General features: G+C 42.9%; 1 protein-coding gene across 3 annotated transcripts in view; it reads left to right on the top strand.

Moving 5' to 3' along the window:
* Positions 1-19,081, top strand: part of ETV6 (ETS variant transcription factor 6) — a 126,525-nt gene that overhangs the window by 88,935 nt on the left and 18,509 nt on the right. For all 3 annotated transcript variants that reach the window (XM_033058843.1, XM_033058842.1, XM_033058844.1), the window contains 3 exons: positions 6,371-6,535; positions 9,494-9,628; positions 14,096-14,635. In XM_033058843.1, the coding sequence (XP_032914734.1) occupies positions 6,371-6,535; positions 9,494-9,628; positions 14,096-14,635 (840 nt within the window). The remainder of the gene's footprint in view (positions 1-6,370; positions 6,536-9,493; positions 9,629-14,095; positions 14,636-19,081) is intronic.

The following is a 19,081-nucleotide window of genomic DNA, read 5'->3' as shown; positions in this document are numbered from 1 at the left end:
CCTGCACTTGTGCTCTACCTCTAACACCTTGCTCAGCAGGATTCCAGGAGAAATAGTCTGCACCTTTTATTTCGGATTACTATTGAAAAAGCTGTTTTGCTCTCTATTTTCAGTAGTGCAGGAGATTCCCCAAAGCCTTGTCATTCTGATCACAGGCACTTTCAGACCTTCTTAAAGAATGTGCAAGCCTCACTTGTTGTCTCTTCTCCTGCCACAACTCCTCTGTTTCCTATCCAGTCATTTTTTCCTCAACAAGACCTGTAAAGGGGCATTTTTATCTGCTGCCATGCATTTCCTTTGTACCAGTTCGTACTCACCTCCCAAATAATTCTCTCTGAGGATTAGCCAGGATTAACCTTTTCTTCATTTGCTACCTTTTCTTATCTCTGTGCAGGAAAGTGCAGAGCCAGCTCTCTACTGTAGGATGAGGCAGTCCCTTGCAACCTAACAGCAATGAATAGCCCCTGCTTCTCCACTGCCTGTGTCAAGGGGCACCTGCTGGAAAGAGCAAGTGGCCAGGCACATCACTGCACACAGACTTCTGTCCCCTCTTTGTAACAGCAAGTGCACAGACCACCAGCAGTACAGGATTTTCCTTGGGGCAGAGCTGCAGCTTCTACATGTATGCAAACCCCAGAGGGCACTTATTTACACTCTCCATCTGCATGGGAATAGCTAGGCATGCCACAGATTCCTGTCACCTCTGAGGAACTGCAAAGAATTCCTGAGAAAGGAAGATATTTACCCTTCCTGCCTTTGCCTTCCTGAGCAGTATAGTTCTGAAGAACTGCTGAGCATCCTGTGGGTGCTGGGTGCTTTTGGGAAGTCACTTGGGTAAGAGGTGGATGCAGCAGCAGAGAAAGCACAGAATTGCTGCCTCAGGAGAACCTCAGTGCCTCAGTTTGGAAAGCCCTTCAGCAGGATCCCATGCTGCTGTTGAGCTCAGCACAGCCCTGCTGGGGAGCAGTGTGGTGGTGGTTCTGTCATACCCAAGCACGGTACCAGAACAGGACCCCTGGTCTGCAGCAACAATCAGTGACTCCAAACAGGGAACCAGAGAGCAGCACTTACAGCACCATGGCAGTGTTGAATTCATGTCCTTTGAAGCAGCTATGCAGCATTTTGCACTTCAGAGCATTTTGGATGTTAACTGGCAGAGCCCTTTGACACCTTTGCATTTTGGTAGTTCAGCACTCCAAAGACAGATGTGAGACGGGAAGGGACTTTTAAAAGTTGCTCAGATAGAGCCTGAGAGAAGGATTTAAATCTAATAATATGCTTTTCTTCCAGACTGTGTACCTTTATACAGAAATTAAGACCAAAACACAACCTCATGCACCATGCATATCTTGCTTGACATGCACCACCTATTCAGTGGCACACAAGCTAACAAGGAAAAATTTTGTTAATCAACAGCAAAGAAAGAGAGCATCAGTTCCTAAAGAGTTACTTGGTAGAGACATTCAAGTGTTCTGTACTTCTCCAGCATCATTTTCCCACTAAAGGCTTACAGTATGAGCTGGCTTCCCTGATACTGCCAGTGATGATGCATCTGTCCCTGGGTGTTTGGGAACCAGCTGCTGATTTGCATGCACTGGCCCCTTTGCTGTTTGCCCAACCATGCTAAGTAGTTTTTGGCGTGGGAGTGTGAACAATTCTGTCTGCCCTGCAGAAAGCAGGGATAAATGAGAGGTCTGTCTTTACCCCCTTCTCACATCATCATCCTGCCTGCCAGGCAGCCAGGCGGGAGAATGGAGAGCATAGCTGAAGTGGAACAAAAAGTTAGACGAAACTTACTATGAATACTGTTTTCCATGTTTGTGCTGTCCTGTGCCTGTGTCCTCATCTTGAAACTAAAGCAGAACAGCAGCTCTCGGTGGTACTGTGTATCACATTTTGCATTGGATTTGTGTGCTCAGATTGTTCCGAAATGACTCAAGGTGAGAACAGCCTGCGGTACATCATACTTCACATTTTAGGTGTATCTCTTGCATACACTGAACGTAGCTACTCATACTGTAAGATGCATACTCTGTCTTCCAAACCAAAGAAGGGATTGCTGAGTGCAAATGCTTTGCAAGATTTAAGGTTGGCTACATCTGTTCAAAAAACAAAGTTGTAACCCCACGGAGTCGGGTGAAAATATTGCTGGCTGTGTAGTTCTAAGTGCAAGTACTGCCTGAGCAGAGCACTCTGTTTTTCCGACCTCAAAACCTGACCATGCTTGAGTTTTCCTGAGGGCCTCTGTCAGAAGAAGTGAACTCTTCAGAGACCATCAGCTTAAACTGTTCAACAGACCAATACATTCCTCTTTGTGCCCATGTCTGTTGGTGTTTAACAGGTTAACTGGCTACTTCAAAGTGCAAATTACCCCATCAGTCCCTCTTGATTGTTGCTTTACTGCTTGAGAATAGAAAGGAATGAAGGAAGGAAAAGTGCGATGGAGATGGTTACTAGCTTGTGCCCTGCGGTGTGAGAATTATCATCCTCATCATTTATAAGGTAGCCAGAGTAACAGGTGTTAGAAGCAGGACTCCAGGTGAGGAAAGTGCTGCAGAAGTAGATAATCTAGTAAGACACCAGTACATCAGCCTGCAGCATTAAAAAGGTGAGCACCGATTTTGCTCCCTGTTTAATGCATATAAAGCTGACAGTTTATAAACGTGTCAATGAATTATTGTGTTTTACTCCACTGGAAGTGGTGCTTAGAAATTGTCAGAAGACAGAGAATAGGCTGGATCTCACAGAGCCAGATTTTGATGGTTTGCACAGCTTTGTCTAACCTGCTTTCAGCTATTGAGTTCAAGAAGTTTTTGTTGTTGTCTATTTTTGCGCTACACAGATAGGGAGACCATGATGGGGAGTGCTTGCCAGATTTCAACCAGAGGAGCAAAGCAGAGATGGGAGCAGAGCCAGGTCTGACTCTTAGGTCAAAATTCACCCTGGGAAGTCCATGGCCACCAAGAGGGCAGGCTGGGAGAAAGGGAGCATCCCCCATATCTGATCTGCACTGAGTGAAAGCAGCAAAACCTTCACACTGATTTCAGCAGTCAGTTCAGCAGGCAAAACTCTGCCCTCGTTTTGCAACACAGCCCTTGCTTTCCTCACTTTATTCTGCTTGGTAAATATCTTTGTTAGTTGAAGACAGTGCTGTTAGTTTCTGCAGAGAATAAAGCCAGAGAGATAAAAAGAGCCATTTTCCTCCACTGTGTGCATGACAATAAAAGAAGATGGAGAGAGGAAAATAAGAAACAGCATCCAAAGAAGAAAAGTAGTATAAAGGGGATTAGGCTTTCTTTCATGGACAGTACAGGAAAGCATTTTCATGACCTACTGATAGCAATGTACGCTGTGCTGTAAAATCCCTTCAGCTGCAAAGCCAGCCATCTCATGACCTTGTTTTCACAAAACCAGCTGCTTCTTCTTAAGAAGGGTCAAAGAAGGTGGCATTCAAGTTTAGTAGATGCTGTACTGCTCATGAAAGAATTATTTTTTGAATGACAGTTTCTGAAGCACGTTCAACAACACTACTGTGCACCCCTAGAAAAGCCTCCTGTGACTGAACTGGTTCAGCCTCACAAAACAAGTGGGCATGTGGTGGGGGCATGTTTTTTTGAGAAACCAACTTCCCAGGAAAGCAGCAGGGGAGGAAGGGAGGGAAGTGAGAGAATAAGAAATCCATCTAGGGAAAAGCAGTTTACTTATTTTATGGCACCTTATGTTTTCCAAACACAATGTAAATATTTTAATCATGGGATCACCCCAGGGGTGGAGTGATGTGGCACATCCACCCACTCAGTTTGGCCACAGCCAAATTGGATTACACTGGCTGCTTGCTGATTCTCAGCAATTTCAAGCAAAGTGGTCCCAGGTCATATTACTTTGGGGCTTTTCTCACAAGTTTCAAGAGGTGCTGCTGAAACCCAGCAGAGACCTCATTTGCAGTGTGAAGTGTTGGATCTGTTTCAGAGCTGCCAGCGCAGCTCATGGGGCCTGTCCCAGTCTTTGTAACTTACTTGGCTGTTCTGGGTCTAGCACTGATCAATCTAAAGCTCTCTTTGGACACGGTACTTTCTTACTAGTTGAACAGAAGGCAAAAATGTACTGTCATGTGCAGGTGAGGAAGTGTTGATCTGTGTTTGTGTTTGTACAGGAAGTGATTATTTATTACATTGTTATCTATCAGGGAACACACACCTCATGTGAAGGTATCTTACAGCTCTGTCCTTGTCAGCCTGATTGTCACAGTGGTGTTTTCTTTTGTTTCATGCCTCACCAGGTGAAGTATGCATCAGAAGGCTGGTTAGATTTCTACACAACAGTTCTCCTTTGGGCAATTTGTTACTTCCATGGTATGGCAAAGAGGAGGGCACAGAAGAAATCACACATGAGCATTTCAAGCACTCCTCAGATGGTCTTGTAAAAACCCTTTCAGATGTTGTGGTCTGCCTGCATCATGTCTCACCTTTCTGTTTTAGCTACAGCAACAGCCTGGGGTCTGGGGTGTATTATGTGCAGGAACAGCCCTTTATTCACCAGAAGATGATCTTTACTCTGGCATTTTAGATTACAGTTTCCATGTCTCTGAGCAAATCTATACCTCACCCCAGTCCCTTCAAAAAAAAAGGTCCTACAGAAAACTCTGACATCAATAAGCAGACCCTAATTCAGAGGGGGTAGAGAATTTACTTCATAAATAATTAAAAGCTACTACTTGTTTCTGTAGTACAGTAGTATGCTACAGTTGAAAGCCAATGGAAATTCTTGCTACAGCCATGCAGACATCCCTTCCTTAGGTCAGCTCTGACCCTTTCTCAGGCACAATCTCAATTCCTCTTCTGACAGAGATTCAGTTCTGTATGCAGCTGTGGCTCTGGGACTTTCCAAAGCCGTTGTCTGGGAATCTGGCAAAGCAGCAGAATGCAATTCACTTCATGTTACCTCTTGCTATAACAGAAATAAAAGGGTTGCCTATCTGTTAAAGAAGTACAAACCAAACCAAAACAAGAATGGTACAACTCTCCCAGGCTTCTTTTAGTGCTTGGTAGGAGGAGGGTAATCAGATCTCAGAGAATGGTGTGCCAGGAAGGAAATTTCTTCCCATGTGCAGCGTACAATCAGCCAGGTGCAATACAAGGAAGGGAGGTTCGTCTTCCTCTGAAGCATAAGGTACTGGCTCCTGCCAGAGGCTCTGTACCAGAGATCTGATCTGATATGGCAAATTTTATGTTCCTATGCACAGTGGGTAAGCTTTGTAGCAAGTCAAACAATGAGTCATCTCACAAGGGGGAAAGGAAAATAAAGCTTTTATCGCCCATTGGATTGGAGATAATCTCTCTACTTGGGTATAAACAGCTCTTCACTGTGCTCCCTTCTCTCCAGGGGAAAGGAAGCGCGTTTAAATTTGTGTGTAGAACACATATTGAATTGTCATACCTCCCAAGCTTCTCTGCCTGATCCCAATAAAGGTAGCAGGCAAAATGTCTTTGACGGTGATGTGGTTGGGCCTCTGTGAGTAAACACAATAGCCTAGGCTGTATAAGCTGTGTGAGCTGGCTGGCAGAAAGGGAGTGCCAAATTCTCCTTGGCACCTTGAAAGATCTGTCCCCAAACCAAATATCCCTACTATTTTACGAAGAAATGCTGTACCCTCTTTGATGGACCTAGTTACATTGGTAATATTTGATTGCTCTACAGGAAACACAGGCTAAAGCAGTGCCAAAGGTGGCACAATCTTGGCCCTGGCTTTCCTCTCTAGTGTGGGAATGGCACCTGCTCATGTAATGGCACCTGGAGGAGGGATGAGCCTGTCCGAATACACCTCTCTCAATACATAATCACACTGTCACAGGGGCTGTGTTTAAGCAGCCCTTCCTTACAGACCCCATCCCAGGCACCTGGAGAGGAACCATGGCTCTCTTGCATTTGACAACTTTTCATTTTTCTTGATCCATGAATGTACAAGGGGTGTGAAGAGAGAGCACACCTCTCTTCCATGAAAGGATACACACCAGGGATGGATGGCACCAAGGACTTTGGCTGCTGCCTGCTCTGCACATCAAAAGGAGCACGTGCAGGAAAATCCTTCTGCACAGTGGAAACCTGGAATGAAATAATGTCCTGTGAGCTTTCTTCAGGATGCTGAGGCAGTTCTCATTTCTCTGTATGTCACAGATAAACCAAAGCGCCAAAGTATTTCTCAGTCCAGTGCTTAGAGTAATCCAGCACCAACATGTCATTGCTCTCCTACACTTTCCCCTGAGACTTTGTACATTATGCTGTGGGGAGAAAGGGGGATTCAGTCATGTCTGCCTTGTTCCTCTGCCTTGTCTCAGTTTGGTAACAGAACCGTGGTCTCTTTCTGGCACAGGTTTGCAGCCGGTTTACTGGAGCAGGGAAGATGTGGCCCAGTGGCTCCGGTGGGCGGAGAAGGAGTTTTCCTTGAGGCCCATTGAGAGCAACACCTTTGAGATGAATGGCAAAGCTCTGCTGCTCCTGACCAAAGAGGACTTTCGATACAGATCCCCTCATTCAGGTAAGGATTATTTACAGAAGCTGTGACTGGAAAGGGAGAGGAAGCTGCAACAAAAGCTGGAGCGGGTCCAAGGAGGAAATGGTCACCTTTGCTGAGGTGGACTGGGAAAGGGAGGGTAAAGGGAGTACAGAGACACTTGTATGAGGCAAGGACAAAAAGGACAAAGAGGGAAGGAAGTCTTGATACACCCGAGTTGTAGGCATATTTGAATGCAAATTCAAACCCAAACATCCAACCTGTTTGTAGTTAAAGCTCCCTGCAGAACTCCCAGAAAGCAAGCTGTTCTGGCAGCATTTTGTGACTTTCAGCTCTTCCTGTAAAGGCTTATCTGTTCACAGACCCAACTACAGCAGTAAGTTAATCAAGTGCTCCAGCCTCTTTAAGCAACCCATATTAGCATTTTGCCTCCCAGTTGTCTTGGCTGAGGTGCTGCTAAAAGTGACTGCAAAACTCCTTCCTTGGGGACTTTGCCTGTATTTAACAACCCCTGTGGGTTTTGCCTTATTTTACCATGTTCTCACATGTGCTGGAGTCCAGCCTTCAGCACAGCATAGACAGGTGCATGAATCAGTCTGCCTGTTGCTTAAATTACGTCTTCATTTATTCACAAAGGAGATTTAGAAATGTGTGTGTTGCCTGCCTGTATTTGTATCCCCTGTGGTCTGTCTGCTCCAGTTTTACAGTCAGAGTAAGCCTCTGCCCTCCTTTGTCAGGGGTGTTTAACTAAATATGACTTGTGAGCTTTGTTTTTTGTGACTACACGAGGTACTCCTGTTAAATATAAAGGCTTGCACTTCAGTCACTACAGGTGATCAAAGAGCTTGGACCAAGTGGTGACAATTGCTTTGAGGAGGCTTCCAGTGCAAGGCTCACAAGGTGCAGGAGTACAGCTGGTGCTGCTGGGATCCAGCTGGTAATCAAGCTGTGGGTCTAATTCTGCACCAACCTGCTTGGCCACACTCCACAACCATCCTCCTGCAGAATCTGCCTCATAAACTGTTGCTTATGTTTAGTGTATATAAAGTTTTTTAAGCATGTGCTTCAAATCCAGGACTAATTTTATACGGAAGAAGAGTCCAAACATTAATGTCTGTTGTCACTGTAAGATGTTAGTGAGAACTAATGTCTTTTTTTTTCCTTTTTTTTCCTTGTTTTCCTTCTGGTACACCACTTGGAGTGTAAAAATTAGCCCTGCTTGAAACAAAAGGAGTATTGAAAGTGGGGATGTGGGCAAGGTTTGCAAGGGACACCTTTATGTATGCTGTCTGCAACTCCCCTTCCTGCCTGCAAGTTATGTTCCTGTTCTTCCCCTTGTGTGCTGTGAGGGCACTTGAAATAAGCAGGATTAAAATTGTTTCTAGGCTGGAAATAGAGTGTTCCCAGAGAAGAGCCTCTGACTTGCAAAATCTCACTTTATTCAGAAGGTTAAGCTGAATTTGGAACAAAATGACCTAGCTAAAGGCCTCCTCCCTTGCATTTTGTGTCTTCCTGCCCTCCAGGTATACTGATACACTGATAATAAAACTTGTGGAGGATATCTGAGTCAGTCCCTAAAAATTTAGATAACTGTAGGTAAAGGGACATTACCTCAGCATTTCCCAGAATTAACTGTACGTGAAATTTAAGAACTGTGAAATAATGTTTGCCACAGAGGCATTAAGTTTTTCCAGACTGAATCCACATGAAAGCTGTATCATTTCCCCTCATGGTTAAAGCAGGAGAAGGGCATCCACTCCCACAGCCTTGCCAAGGAAGGGGCTCACAGCTCCACAGCTGTTCTGTTCAGGGCTGCCCAGAGAAGGGAGGCAGCAGAGGAGGGAGGGAGGGAGGAAGGGAGTATAAAACGTTTTTCACCATCTTAACATTGCTGCACCAGGGTGATGCAGAAGTCTCAGCTATTTCATTAGGTAAAAAAACAACCAAAATGCAGACAGCTTTATGGATGTTTTTACTAGTCTGTCCAGCCAATCAAAAGAGGTACAAATTTGCTGTTTTATTGCTTGGAGTGTTACAGCACTAGTTATTTATGATTATGCCACTGTTGCATTCAGTGATGGAAATTATGTGGTAAAATCACTTTTTAGACTTTCATGTAACTGGGTGCTCAAGGCTTTGTTTTTAATTAGGTTTTCAGGTATTGCAATCACCTTTTAAAAATGCCCTAAAGTCACTGCTGAGACAGTAAAAGCAGCCTAGATGTTAAAAATAAAGGAAGCTGAACTATGGAAAGCAGTATGGTTTTAACTGTTTCACACCGAGAAAACTCAAGTTGCCCACAAATTAGAATATTGGCAGTTTACAGAGACAAGGGACAAATGGTACACAGGTTACAATCTCACAGAAACAACTACAAAAAAAGCCCCCATGTTTGAGAAAACTCTCCCAGAAAAATCTAAGGTTTCCTAAGCAAAACTTCACTAACTTTGTTTTCACATAATATGTTGCAGCCTGTTGCTCTGTAATATGAGCAGTGACAAACAAAAGAGCAGGCAGAACAAAAAAGTCAAGAGACTTCCTAACCTGTAATGTACAATTTCACTTTGAGATGTGCAACCAGTTACACCAGACCAAATGCGTAAGGACCTTATGTGTTTCGTGTAGATGTTGGAATAAGGTCATGCATTAGAAATGTAATTTATAAAAGGCACAAAATAAGCAGTTAGTCCTCTGGTCTCCTGGATATTGCAGTGTTATGTTCCATTAAGGAAAGATACAGCAATTATGGTGCCAGGGAATGTCATTCTGTTTTGCCACAGTCACACTCAGAAGTGTGATGTGCCTTTTTTTCCTTTCAGAGGTGAAGTTTGCATAGCAGTGAAATCCAGGGTTTTACTGCTAGCATTTTTGGGTCTGAAAATAGCACCCAGGAGCCATGAATTCGTGCATCAGATGGCTAAATGAGTCTTCTCATCAGTTATGTACGTTTTCATTTCCTTTTTCCTGCTGTTTGTTTTTCAGGTGATGTTTTGTATGAACTCCTTCAGCATATCCTGAAGCAAAGGAAAGCTCATATGCTCTTCACACCTTTCTTCCACCCTGGGAACTCTATCCACGCTCAGCCAGAGGTCATATTGCACCAGAACCATGATGAAGGTAACTCTGTCTCATTCTTACAGGAGCTGCCATTACAGACACGAGTAGCAATTATATCATTTTCTTGCTCCAAAGTCAGATAAAGCTTCTCTCCTCCCTCTATCTCCGTAGCCTTGGAACAGTCAAATGGTTTAGTGAGTCAACAAGCCCTTCTCCATTTATCTTGTGTTATTTTGTTCTGTTTCCAAAGCATCTTTAAAAGCTATGTCAGATACAGATTAAAAAGCAGAACGTTTTATTGACCCTATTGATTCATTTTTCCTTGCACCCAGTTAGGTAGACGAAGTTGCTCCATGGACTTTTAGCATCCTGGAGATGCAGCTAAATGCCATCATTGGCAGAGCAAGGCAGGGCAGCCTCAGAGGGGAATATCCAGCTCCCAGTCACTTCATCACATTGCTCAGCTGTTGGGCTGGTTGAGCAATTCCTGGTGAGAGAAATGGGCTTTTGCAGGTTTTCTCTCATTTTTACTATCAGAATTACTTGCTTAGGTCTACTGGTGTGCACACATACCATGACTATCAGAGGTGATGAAAAAAGAACAGTAATTTGTAGAATTGGGCTTCTTCTGCTACAAAATGGAAGTATGCTTCTTTTCACTGGAAATTTGAGGTTTTAATTCTTTAAAAATACACATACTGAAGTACTTCTTGGATTTCTTTTGTATATAATAGAAAAATATAAAACTTAAGCTTTTTCAGAGGTCCTTTCCATGAAAGCATCAGGCAGAATTAGGGTTTTTTTCAAATAAAAATTAGTTTAATTTTCAATTAAAAAATCTAGAAAAAAGAGTTACTTCTTTTTTGAGTAAACAGAAGAATGTAAGTGAATTAGGATGTCACCCTGGTCTCTGCTAATTGGAGAAAAGGTGTGCTAATTCTGTTTGATATGAATCTATTTCAAGATTAAGCATGGGATTGCAAGAGAAGATTCAGGGTGCTGTCAGACCTGTACAAGTTGCCTGTGGCCAGTCTGAGGTAGCCAGAGTCAGATGGCACCAGCAAAACCCTGAGACTAAGCCAACAGCAGGACAGCAGCAGGTGGAATAAGGATGCTCCACAGTGTTTCCACACAGCTGTGTAAATATTCCAGGTTAGATGAGGGTGCTGCAGGTCAGGATGAGGTTCAGTCGGCAGAGCTGTGCAGTAGACAGTTGCCTGCCATATTCAGACCATTAGTAAAATCTCATCCTCAAGCTTGGCCTTCATCCACAAGTGTTCTCATTCTAAATTTTAAACAGAAATACTAGCTGCTCTCTCAGACACTCCTGCATTTAACATACGGAGCAAATTTGACCAGTCAGAGAGGATTTTACAGGGATGATCAGTTGGCCTCTCATGTGTGTCATTTAAAAAATACGTCTTTTACAATCCAGTGATTAAGAAACAACTTTGATTTCTTTCTTACAATACTCTGGCTGCTGATAGCAGCACTGTTTTTACTTAGAGAACCCTGTACTATTACTCAAAACTTGTCTTTATAATGACAAAAATTGAGTCTTGGTTTCCTGTGAGCGGAACTTCAAAATAAGCAAAAGAAACTACAGCTTGCCTACCACAAGACTGAGCAATCAAGAAATCTCTATGCCAAAAATTTACAGGCAGGTGAATTTGTTTATTTTGACATTACTTCTTCCTTCTGTTTCACAAAATCACTTGGGAGAAACTAGCAAAATCAAGTTTTCATTTTCCCTCAGCAAAATGCAACTTAAAAAAAGAGAATGAATGTGAGGAGCAGAACTTAACCCTGACTAACTCACAACCTGTGACAGAGGGGACAGGTTTTACCCTGGCATTGTTTTGAGTGGTTAAACTTCACAGGTGATGTATCTTTATTACAATCTCTCCTTACTCCAGTGATCTTTTCCATTTTCTGGCTGTTTTGCCTATTTCCTAATGGATTATACTTACGATCCTGCTTTTAAATGCTTTCCATCTGGTGATTTCTTACTAGGCTTAGACAAAGGGGGTTTGGCTATTTGAAATCAATTGAGTGCAGTTCAGGATATTGGCTTGGAATGGGCTCTGTCCCTGCAGAGGGATGAGCAATGGAATGTGAATTACCTTCATCTCCAATGGTCCTTCTGGTGGAGCTCTGAGTCATTTGATGGGATGCCATGAAGGAAGCTTACACTGTCATTCCCTGCACTTCTTTCGTGGGTAGAGCAGAGAGAGTGCCAATCTTTAGGACTGTCATGCCAGCAATTGCTCACTTCCAGAATAATGGAGCCCCACCCATCCCTATATGGATAGGTCAGCACATTTCTTGGGAGGTGAATTTCTTTTCACAGCTTTATCTTCAAGAAGGGTGTTGCTCATTTGGAAAGAAGAGCCAGAATGAATCTAGTGCTGCCTGAAATGATTTACCATATGTGCTCAACTTAGAATCACCAGATGTACCAAGGAATGAATGTGATGAGGATTTTATTCTGTTCAGCGTCATTTGTGGCAGTCCTGCTTGGAGCTGAGTTGGAATTGTTTTATGGCAAACAGCATCTTTGGTCATGAGGGGATTCTTTTATTAAGTACTTTAAGAAAAAGATCTTGAAGGAAAGTGAACCACTAGTGTGTATCCGTTTGTGGTGTTTCCTCTTCCTGCTTTTCCTTGAGTTCCTTGGTCTCTACTTTCGGTCTCCTCTGTCCAGGTTCAGTTTCACCATGGTTTGGAAGACAGGTAGGGGCAACCTCTGTTTGGAGTTTGTCAGAGCCAACTAATGTTTACAGAGAGCTTGGTGAAAAGCACAGCAGGGCGTTCCTTTCTACTTTAAAGATAGTTGCTCCCTTCAGCCAAGGCATTAAATAAATAGGACAAAAACCACAATATTTTGGTCTATGTTTACAGGCCAAGAATGAGCACAATGCATTTGAATGTACAGTGATGGGGGTGGATGGTCTGTAGAAGATAGGACACTGAGTAAAATTTTATTTTCTTTCTGTTGTGGCAAAGAAAGGCGACTTTAAGGCAGCCACAGAGGTGGGTACAGTTGTAAATTTTTCCTCTTTGATCTTCATTTGGGCTATCCCACATTCACTGGCCAGATTGTATTTAAAATTGTTTGGGTTTAAGCAAGAGCATTATATAGCCCTGGAGTTTTCATGTCCTCCAGCTGTTCCACTGTGAGTATCTTGAATAGCCCTACAAATGCATTTTTCTTGTCTGGGACCACAGGTGTGTTTAATAAGTATTCTAGAGCAATGTAGGTTCTGCCTAAAATTCCAGGTTTTGCTGTAGACTTAAGTGTTCTTGTGCAGATACTATGTCACTGCCTGGCACTACGTTTTCTCAGGACTTGAGTTACCTGTTCAGGCCTTTCCCTGGGTAGATGCTGATCCATCTCCTGATGGATCCTGCCTGGGTTCCAGAGCAGCAGGAACCCTTTAGTCTTCACCTCAACAGGGTCTTCAAACAGGTATCACTGCCTTCGCAAGAGAGCAAGAGAATCATTTAGCGTTCAGAGAAAATGGGATGAACAAGCAGGCAGCCTCAAATAGGCAGCTACTTGTTTCAGTTGTTGACACATACCCAGAAGTTTCCTTCTGTCATCACCCAAGGCTTTCAACAAACAGCACTGAAATTTGAGCTTTGTTTTTCTGATAAAAACTTGTTAGTCACTCTAGCTCTGGTGGTACTTTCCTCTGTCTGTAGTTTCCCAAGTCAAAATTGATGACCTTAGCTAACCTGAAAGTTTGCACTGGCAAAAATTTTAATTTTGCCAGAGGATTGTTAGTGGTCTATCTCCCTACTACTGTTAAGCATCACAGCTGGGAAAGTGTGTTCATGCAAAAGTGGTGCTAGAAGTCCTGCTGAAGACATGTGAGTGCTTGTATGGGACAATCCATCTGCAGACACCACAGACAAAATAAGAGAAGATGAAAATATTCTTATGAAGATGTAACATGCTTTTAAAATCCAGACAGGGATAAAATGTAGGGTTCCATAAAGAGCTTCCTACCAGTAGGGGTTTTTTAAACAACCCGATTCAGATTTCAGACTGAGTTATTCTCTACCTTGACGTAAGCCTCTGCCATGTAAAACTTAACACCAAGTATTTTTTCTGGAGACATTTCCCCTTTTTTTCTTTTCCTTATGCCTTACAGTGCTCATCATAGTAGTAAGAGGAATGGCATGGAGAGACATGAATGGCAGGAGATAAGTTTCAAAAAAATTGTGCAGAAACACAGTTAGTACAGTTAAATCAGATCTTAGTTTCTTCACAAGTGTTCTGTCATCTTCTCAAAATGGGATTTCTCTTAGTGTGTTTCCTAAGGAACTGTTTTTACATGGTGGTGGAGGGAGATTGTTTTCACTGTTTTCATTCTGTAGAAATAATAGCTATCTGCATTTATGCAATACTTTTCTGGGCATCTGTAGGTAACACAAAAAACATTTGCAAACTGTCAGCAATACATTCTTTATCTTGATCACAATATAGATAATCTGCATTTTGGGGATTTTTTTTCTCCACAGATAGCTTTGTGCAGAGACCTTCGAGACCATCTGCAGAAGCAGTCCACCACAATCCCCCAACCATTGAACTGTTGCATCGCTCGCGGTCACCCATCACCAACAACCACCGTCCGTCGCCAGACCCCGACCAGCGGCCACTGAAGTCCCCCATGGACAACACCTTCCGTCGCCTGTCCCCGGCCGACAGAGTGCCAGGGATGAGGCACCAGCATGAGAACAGCCAGCAGGAGCCCTATCCTCTCTCAGTGTCCCCAATAGAAAACAACCACTGCCCGCCTCCTGAGATGCTCCAGAAGCCCTCCAGCCCTCGCCAGGAGAACACCAGGGTCATCCAGCTGATGCCCAGCCCTATCATGCATCCTTTGATACTGAACCCCAGGCACTCCGATTTCAAACCACCGAGGTTGTCTGACGATGGGCTGCACAGGGAGGTCAAGCCCATCAACCTGTCCCACCGAGAAGAGTTAGCTTATATGAACCACATCATGGTTTCTGTCTCCCCTCCTGAGGAACACGCAATGCCAATCGGCAGGATAGCAGGTAAGGGACATTCTCTAGGCTGCACCAAAGTTAATGCTCTTCATTCATAAGATGTTTTAAGAGTTTCTTCTTTCCTTTTGCTACTCTGTGACATCAAGAGTTTACTGGCATTCTGCAAGTTTCGCTACATCTGTGGCTTACGCAGTGCAATGTTAATTAGCGAGTTTCATGACAGGTAAGCAGAGATGCAGAATGACTTGCCTATAACCACAGTACGTGTAACTGGTATTGAAACATTTGCATCCTGACATTTGCTGCCTCTCCACCCACTAGCAATCCCATTCATTTCCCAAGATGCCTATCTGAAGCCTTGTTCTGCAAAGAGAGAGTTTTCCAAGAGTTCTAGTCACATTAGTATCCAATGCTATGGAAAGGAAGAAACTCTCTGTCAGAGGCCTTTGGAATAATGCAGTGTCATGCCCATTATGAAGCTGGCAGGACTAATGAAATACCACCTTGGAGTCCTACTTCATAGCCTTTCCTGGGCTTCTCACATCAGAATTGTCCCTTTTTACAAGAACAAGGTTGGCTTTGTCCCACACAAACCGCAGGCATTGTCTCACTTTTGTTATCGTAAATAACTGACATCACAACAGCTGAATCAGGAGGCTGAGGTTACAGAAAATGTTTCTTGTACTCCAAAGGGAATTGTAAATAGGGAGAGGGGGAAGGGGAGTCCAACCACTTCAGAAATACACTGGATGCCCCAGTAACCAGTTTCTTTTGAGAGATGTAAATACACACCACACCCAGAAAGATTCCATGCAGTTGTGTCAGCAGTGACCTAATGCGATCCCCAGCTCCTGTGGGGTATTACAGATGTCCACAGAGCTACAAACACCTTGTTCTTGTTTGTCTTTACATACCTTAAATTTGTTACAGATGTGGTGCTGACTCAGCTTTAATTAGGAAGATTTTCTATTTTCTTAAGATTTACCACTTTAAATTCCAGAGATATATATCTTAGCATCTAGTCAAGATCAAGCACAGCAAGGACCATAATCCTTTCACAAACAGAAAGATGAGTTACAGAAATTAATCCTTTGACAGTTTTGCCTGGCTAACATTTGTCTCTCTCGTTTTGATTTTTATTACCCACAAAATTCCCAACAAGTTAATAAATATAGTTAATGTTATGGCAGAGAAAATACCCTACTTGTTGCATCACTGGAGATTTCCTTCCCACAAAGTATTGTTGGGAGATCAAGATCAGTTAATTTTTATTTTCCAGAAGAAAACATTCTTTAAAAATAAACCCTAGTCTGAAGTGAATGTAAGAGAAAATATGGAGAGTATGTGGAGGTATAATCTTTTTACTTTAAACTCAGGAACTTTCTTACATAGTTGGGAATCTTTACTTTCTGCATGTTGTGTGGTGGGTCTGATGATACCAGCCCCAGTAATTCTCATGTCTTTTCTATCCCCATGTTGTTTGCAGGGCAACCGAGGCCAAGCCCTTGTAAATCTGGGCCACACAGTTGCTTGGCAAGTATGTGTAGCCATTACAAATGTTATCCAAAGGCTATACCTGCAGATTTAAGTGCTTTCACTTGCAGGCCTATGGCTTCTCTGAGACCCACAAGCAAGGGTGGCATACCTGAAATAGCTGGTGAATTATTTAATGCCAGAAAAACCTGGAGTGTGTTCAAGCATTTGGTTCAGATGAGGGCAATGTTTTATGGCCCAGGGTTGGGGAATTACAGAGCTTATGGTTAGATTGATTAGATTTCTGCTGATAAATTGGCCAGTGTACTTCCATCAGTGCTTAAGTCCTTTAATTGTAAAATCTCACATGCCTCATTTGCTATACAGGCACAGCTACTGCTCCTTTGGTTGGATTGTAATGGCCCCTGAACTGTAGAGACATCCTCTAAAGAGCTCACTGCTAATTTAAAGGTGATAAAAACTGGATTACTACCAAGCATTTAGACAATCCATGCTTCATGTCTGAAGTCAACTTCACTGGAGCTGTTGAATTAAATGGCAGCGCACTTAGGTCCCTAGAAAGAAAGTACCTTTCTATCTGCTTCCCACCCATCTCACAGCTCTTGCCAGTAAGTGATTTCACTACTTTTTTATGTCATCATAAATGTATTTTTCATCTCAGTGTCCTTACCTTTACTGCCATAGTTTATCATGGAGGTGCTTGACCAACCATGCTCACCACTTCAGTGTGAGAGAGACCATGAAAGGTATGAGATGTGGCTCTTAAACTGCAAGTGTACATCCATACATAAATATATAAAGATCTGTTCTTTAAAGGGGCTTTTTAGAAATCACTGGCGTTAGTTTCATTTTCTTGATGATGATGACTGGTGCGTTGGGCAATGAGATTTAACAAAAGTCCCGTACCAGAGCTAAGTATTCAACTATTTACACTGGTGACAAGAACCTTGACGTCCTATGGGTTAACCATTTGCATGCAGGTGATTTTCAGGAGAGACAGTGATGAGGAGCTACTAGGGAAGCCTGGTAGGCTGCTGACTGAAACCTTAGGCTGTGCTCCAGAGCATCTTCTGTTCCCAGCTCAGATGTTTTATATTGTAGAAAGAATTTTTCCTGGACTTAAGACACCTCACAGCATCATGAATCTGTTTACTTGTAGATTGTGTTTTTTAATGCAGCATGCAATTAGTTGGTGCTGAGAAAGAAAACAGTGTTTTTGCTTGCTGCTATAAACAAATACTCTCTTTTCAGGAGGTCGATCAATACAGCTCTGGACTTTCTCTCAGACAAAGTAATGACCTCTACTCACTGAGTGACTAATCTTTCCTACCTTTTTATGTAATACCATTTTTCAAAATATTAGTTTTACTAGTAAAGCACCTTCTCTTTTACAGCAGAAGATTTCAAGTTGAAGGTCTTACTGTATTTTCATCTAAGGCAAATTAACACTTTTCTAGCAAAGCCAGAGGCATACAGAATCTTTATATTACTCATTAAGGTCACATATATTATTCATCATTGGCTATAACTGATTTTGAAAATTATGATTAGCTATCTTCTCAACACAATATGCGCACGTCTTTTGCGTAAATTTGTCTGGAGAACTGGAGGTCATCATGTTGAGATGACCAAGAAGCAGGTTTGCATCCTCTGTAAAGACACCAGGCAAGGGATAAACTAAGTAATTCAGGCATCAGTCATCTAGTTAGCATAAAGTAAAAATATTAAAAGTACCTCAAAAGGGGAGTTCAGCAGATCTGTATAATGCAGAGTTTTCCTTACTGGAACTGCTAATTCAAAGCAGCACCATTTTTGGTAGTCAGGTCCTAACTTGGGCTCTAGCAAGCAGGCATTCTGTGTATGGCTTAGTTTTAACTCTGAATTTTTTTTAGTAGTCAATCTTGGATCCCCACAAACGGTCTCCAAGGATATCTCTGGGGGGTGAAGATAGGTACTTTCTTTTTTTCTTTTTTCTTTATAAAATTGCAGTTTAAATCAAGAGGGGCATCTCAAATTAGCCCTTCTGCAGACTGGAAAATCTACTCGCCATGAACCTCTGACTGCGAAGGTTTTGTTATCAAGCATTTTAGGGCTTTGATATCTTGTAAAAGGTACTTCCCCAAAGTGCAGGAGGCAGTCATGGGACTGTCCAACTATAACAGATTTGGTTTCATTCTAACCTTTATCACGTAGAAGTTGTCTTAGAAACATCCAAATTAAGCTAATGACATGGTGGTATTTACCTCACTTTTGATTCAGTCACTAAACTCACTAATACAACTGTGGATATTTCTTGTGAGGGGAAATACGTTGCTGAGCAGGTCTCTGAGATTTCCAGCTCCCAGTGTCTTTTTCTGTACTAGGTCTGGGACTGAAAGGCTTGTTCATTAATCCACAGCGTGCTGAAATCTAAAGGCAGGTGAGTCCTGTGCCTGGTGTTATCTATTGGCGTGCTGCTCTTATCAGCTGGGTTACCTTAGCAACTGGTCTCTATCTGACTTCATGAGCTGCCAGATTTGTTTCTTCCCCTTCAGGAGTCTGAGGAAAAGCCAGGCAATGTTGAAACTGTTGGGAGGCACATTGTCTACCACTGTACTGGTTAGGCCCATAAAGCCTTGACTGCTGTTGGAATGAGGATAGACAAGATTCTTACCCTGCCAAAGTCGTGACAGAGAGCTGCCTCCAGACTTGCTCCTGGTTTATCTCAGCCACTCAGTGTGCCACACATCCTGAGAGTACAGGAGCATACTGTACAGATCTATGAGCCCCATGGATCTGTGGTGAGGCATGTGAAAGGGACATCTCAGTAAAAAACAGTCTGATGGCTGAAACAAAAAATGCAGTCCCATGGTAAGAGCACATCAGCTATGAATGACTCACATTCCACTAAAATCTACAAAACAGCTCTTGGGATGGGCATAGGCTCTGAGCATGAAGAGGTCTTCCAAAGGGGTTCGATTGTTTTGTGTGGGGACAGTTTGGAGGAATCATGGATTCCCC

This window comes from Catharus ustulatus, chromosome 4, assembly GCF_009819885.2.
Source record: "Catharus ustulatus isolate bCatUst1 chromosome 4, bCatUst1.pri.v2, whole genome shotgun sequence".
Lineage (NCBI taxonomy): Eukaryota > Metazoa > Chordata > Aves > Passeriformes > Turdidae > Catharus > Catharus ustulatus.
Note: the sequence above shows the minus strand (reverse complement) of the source record. Positions and strands in the feature narration are given on the sequence as shown.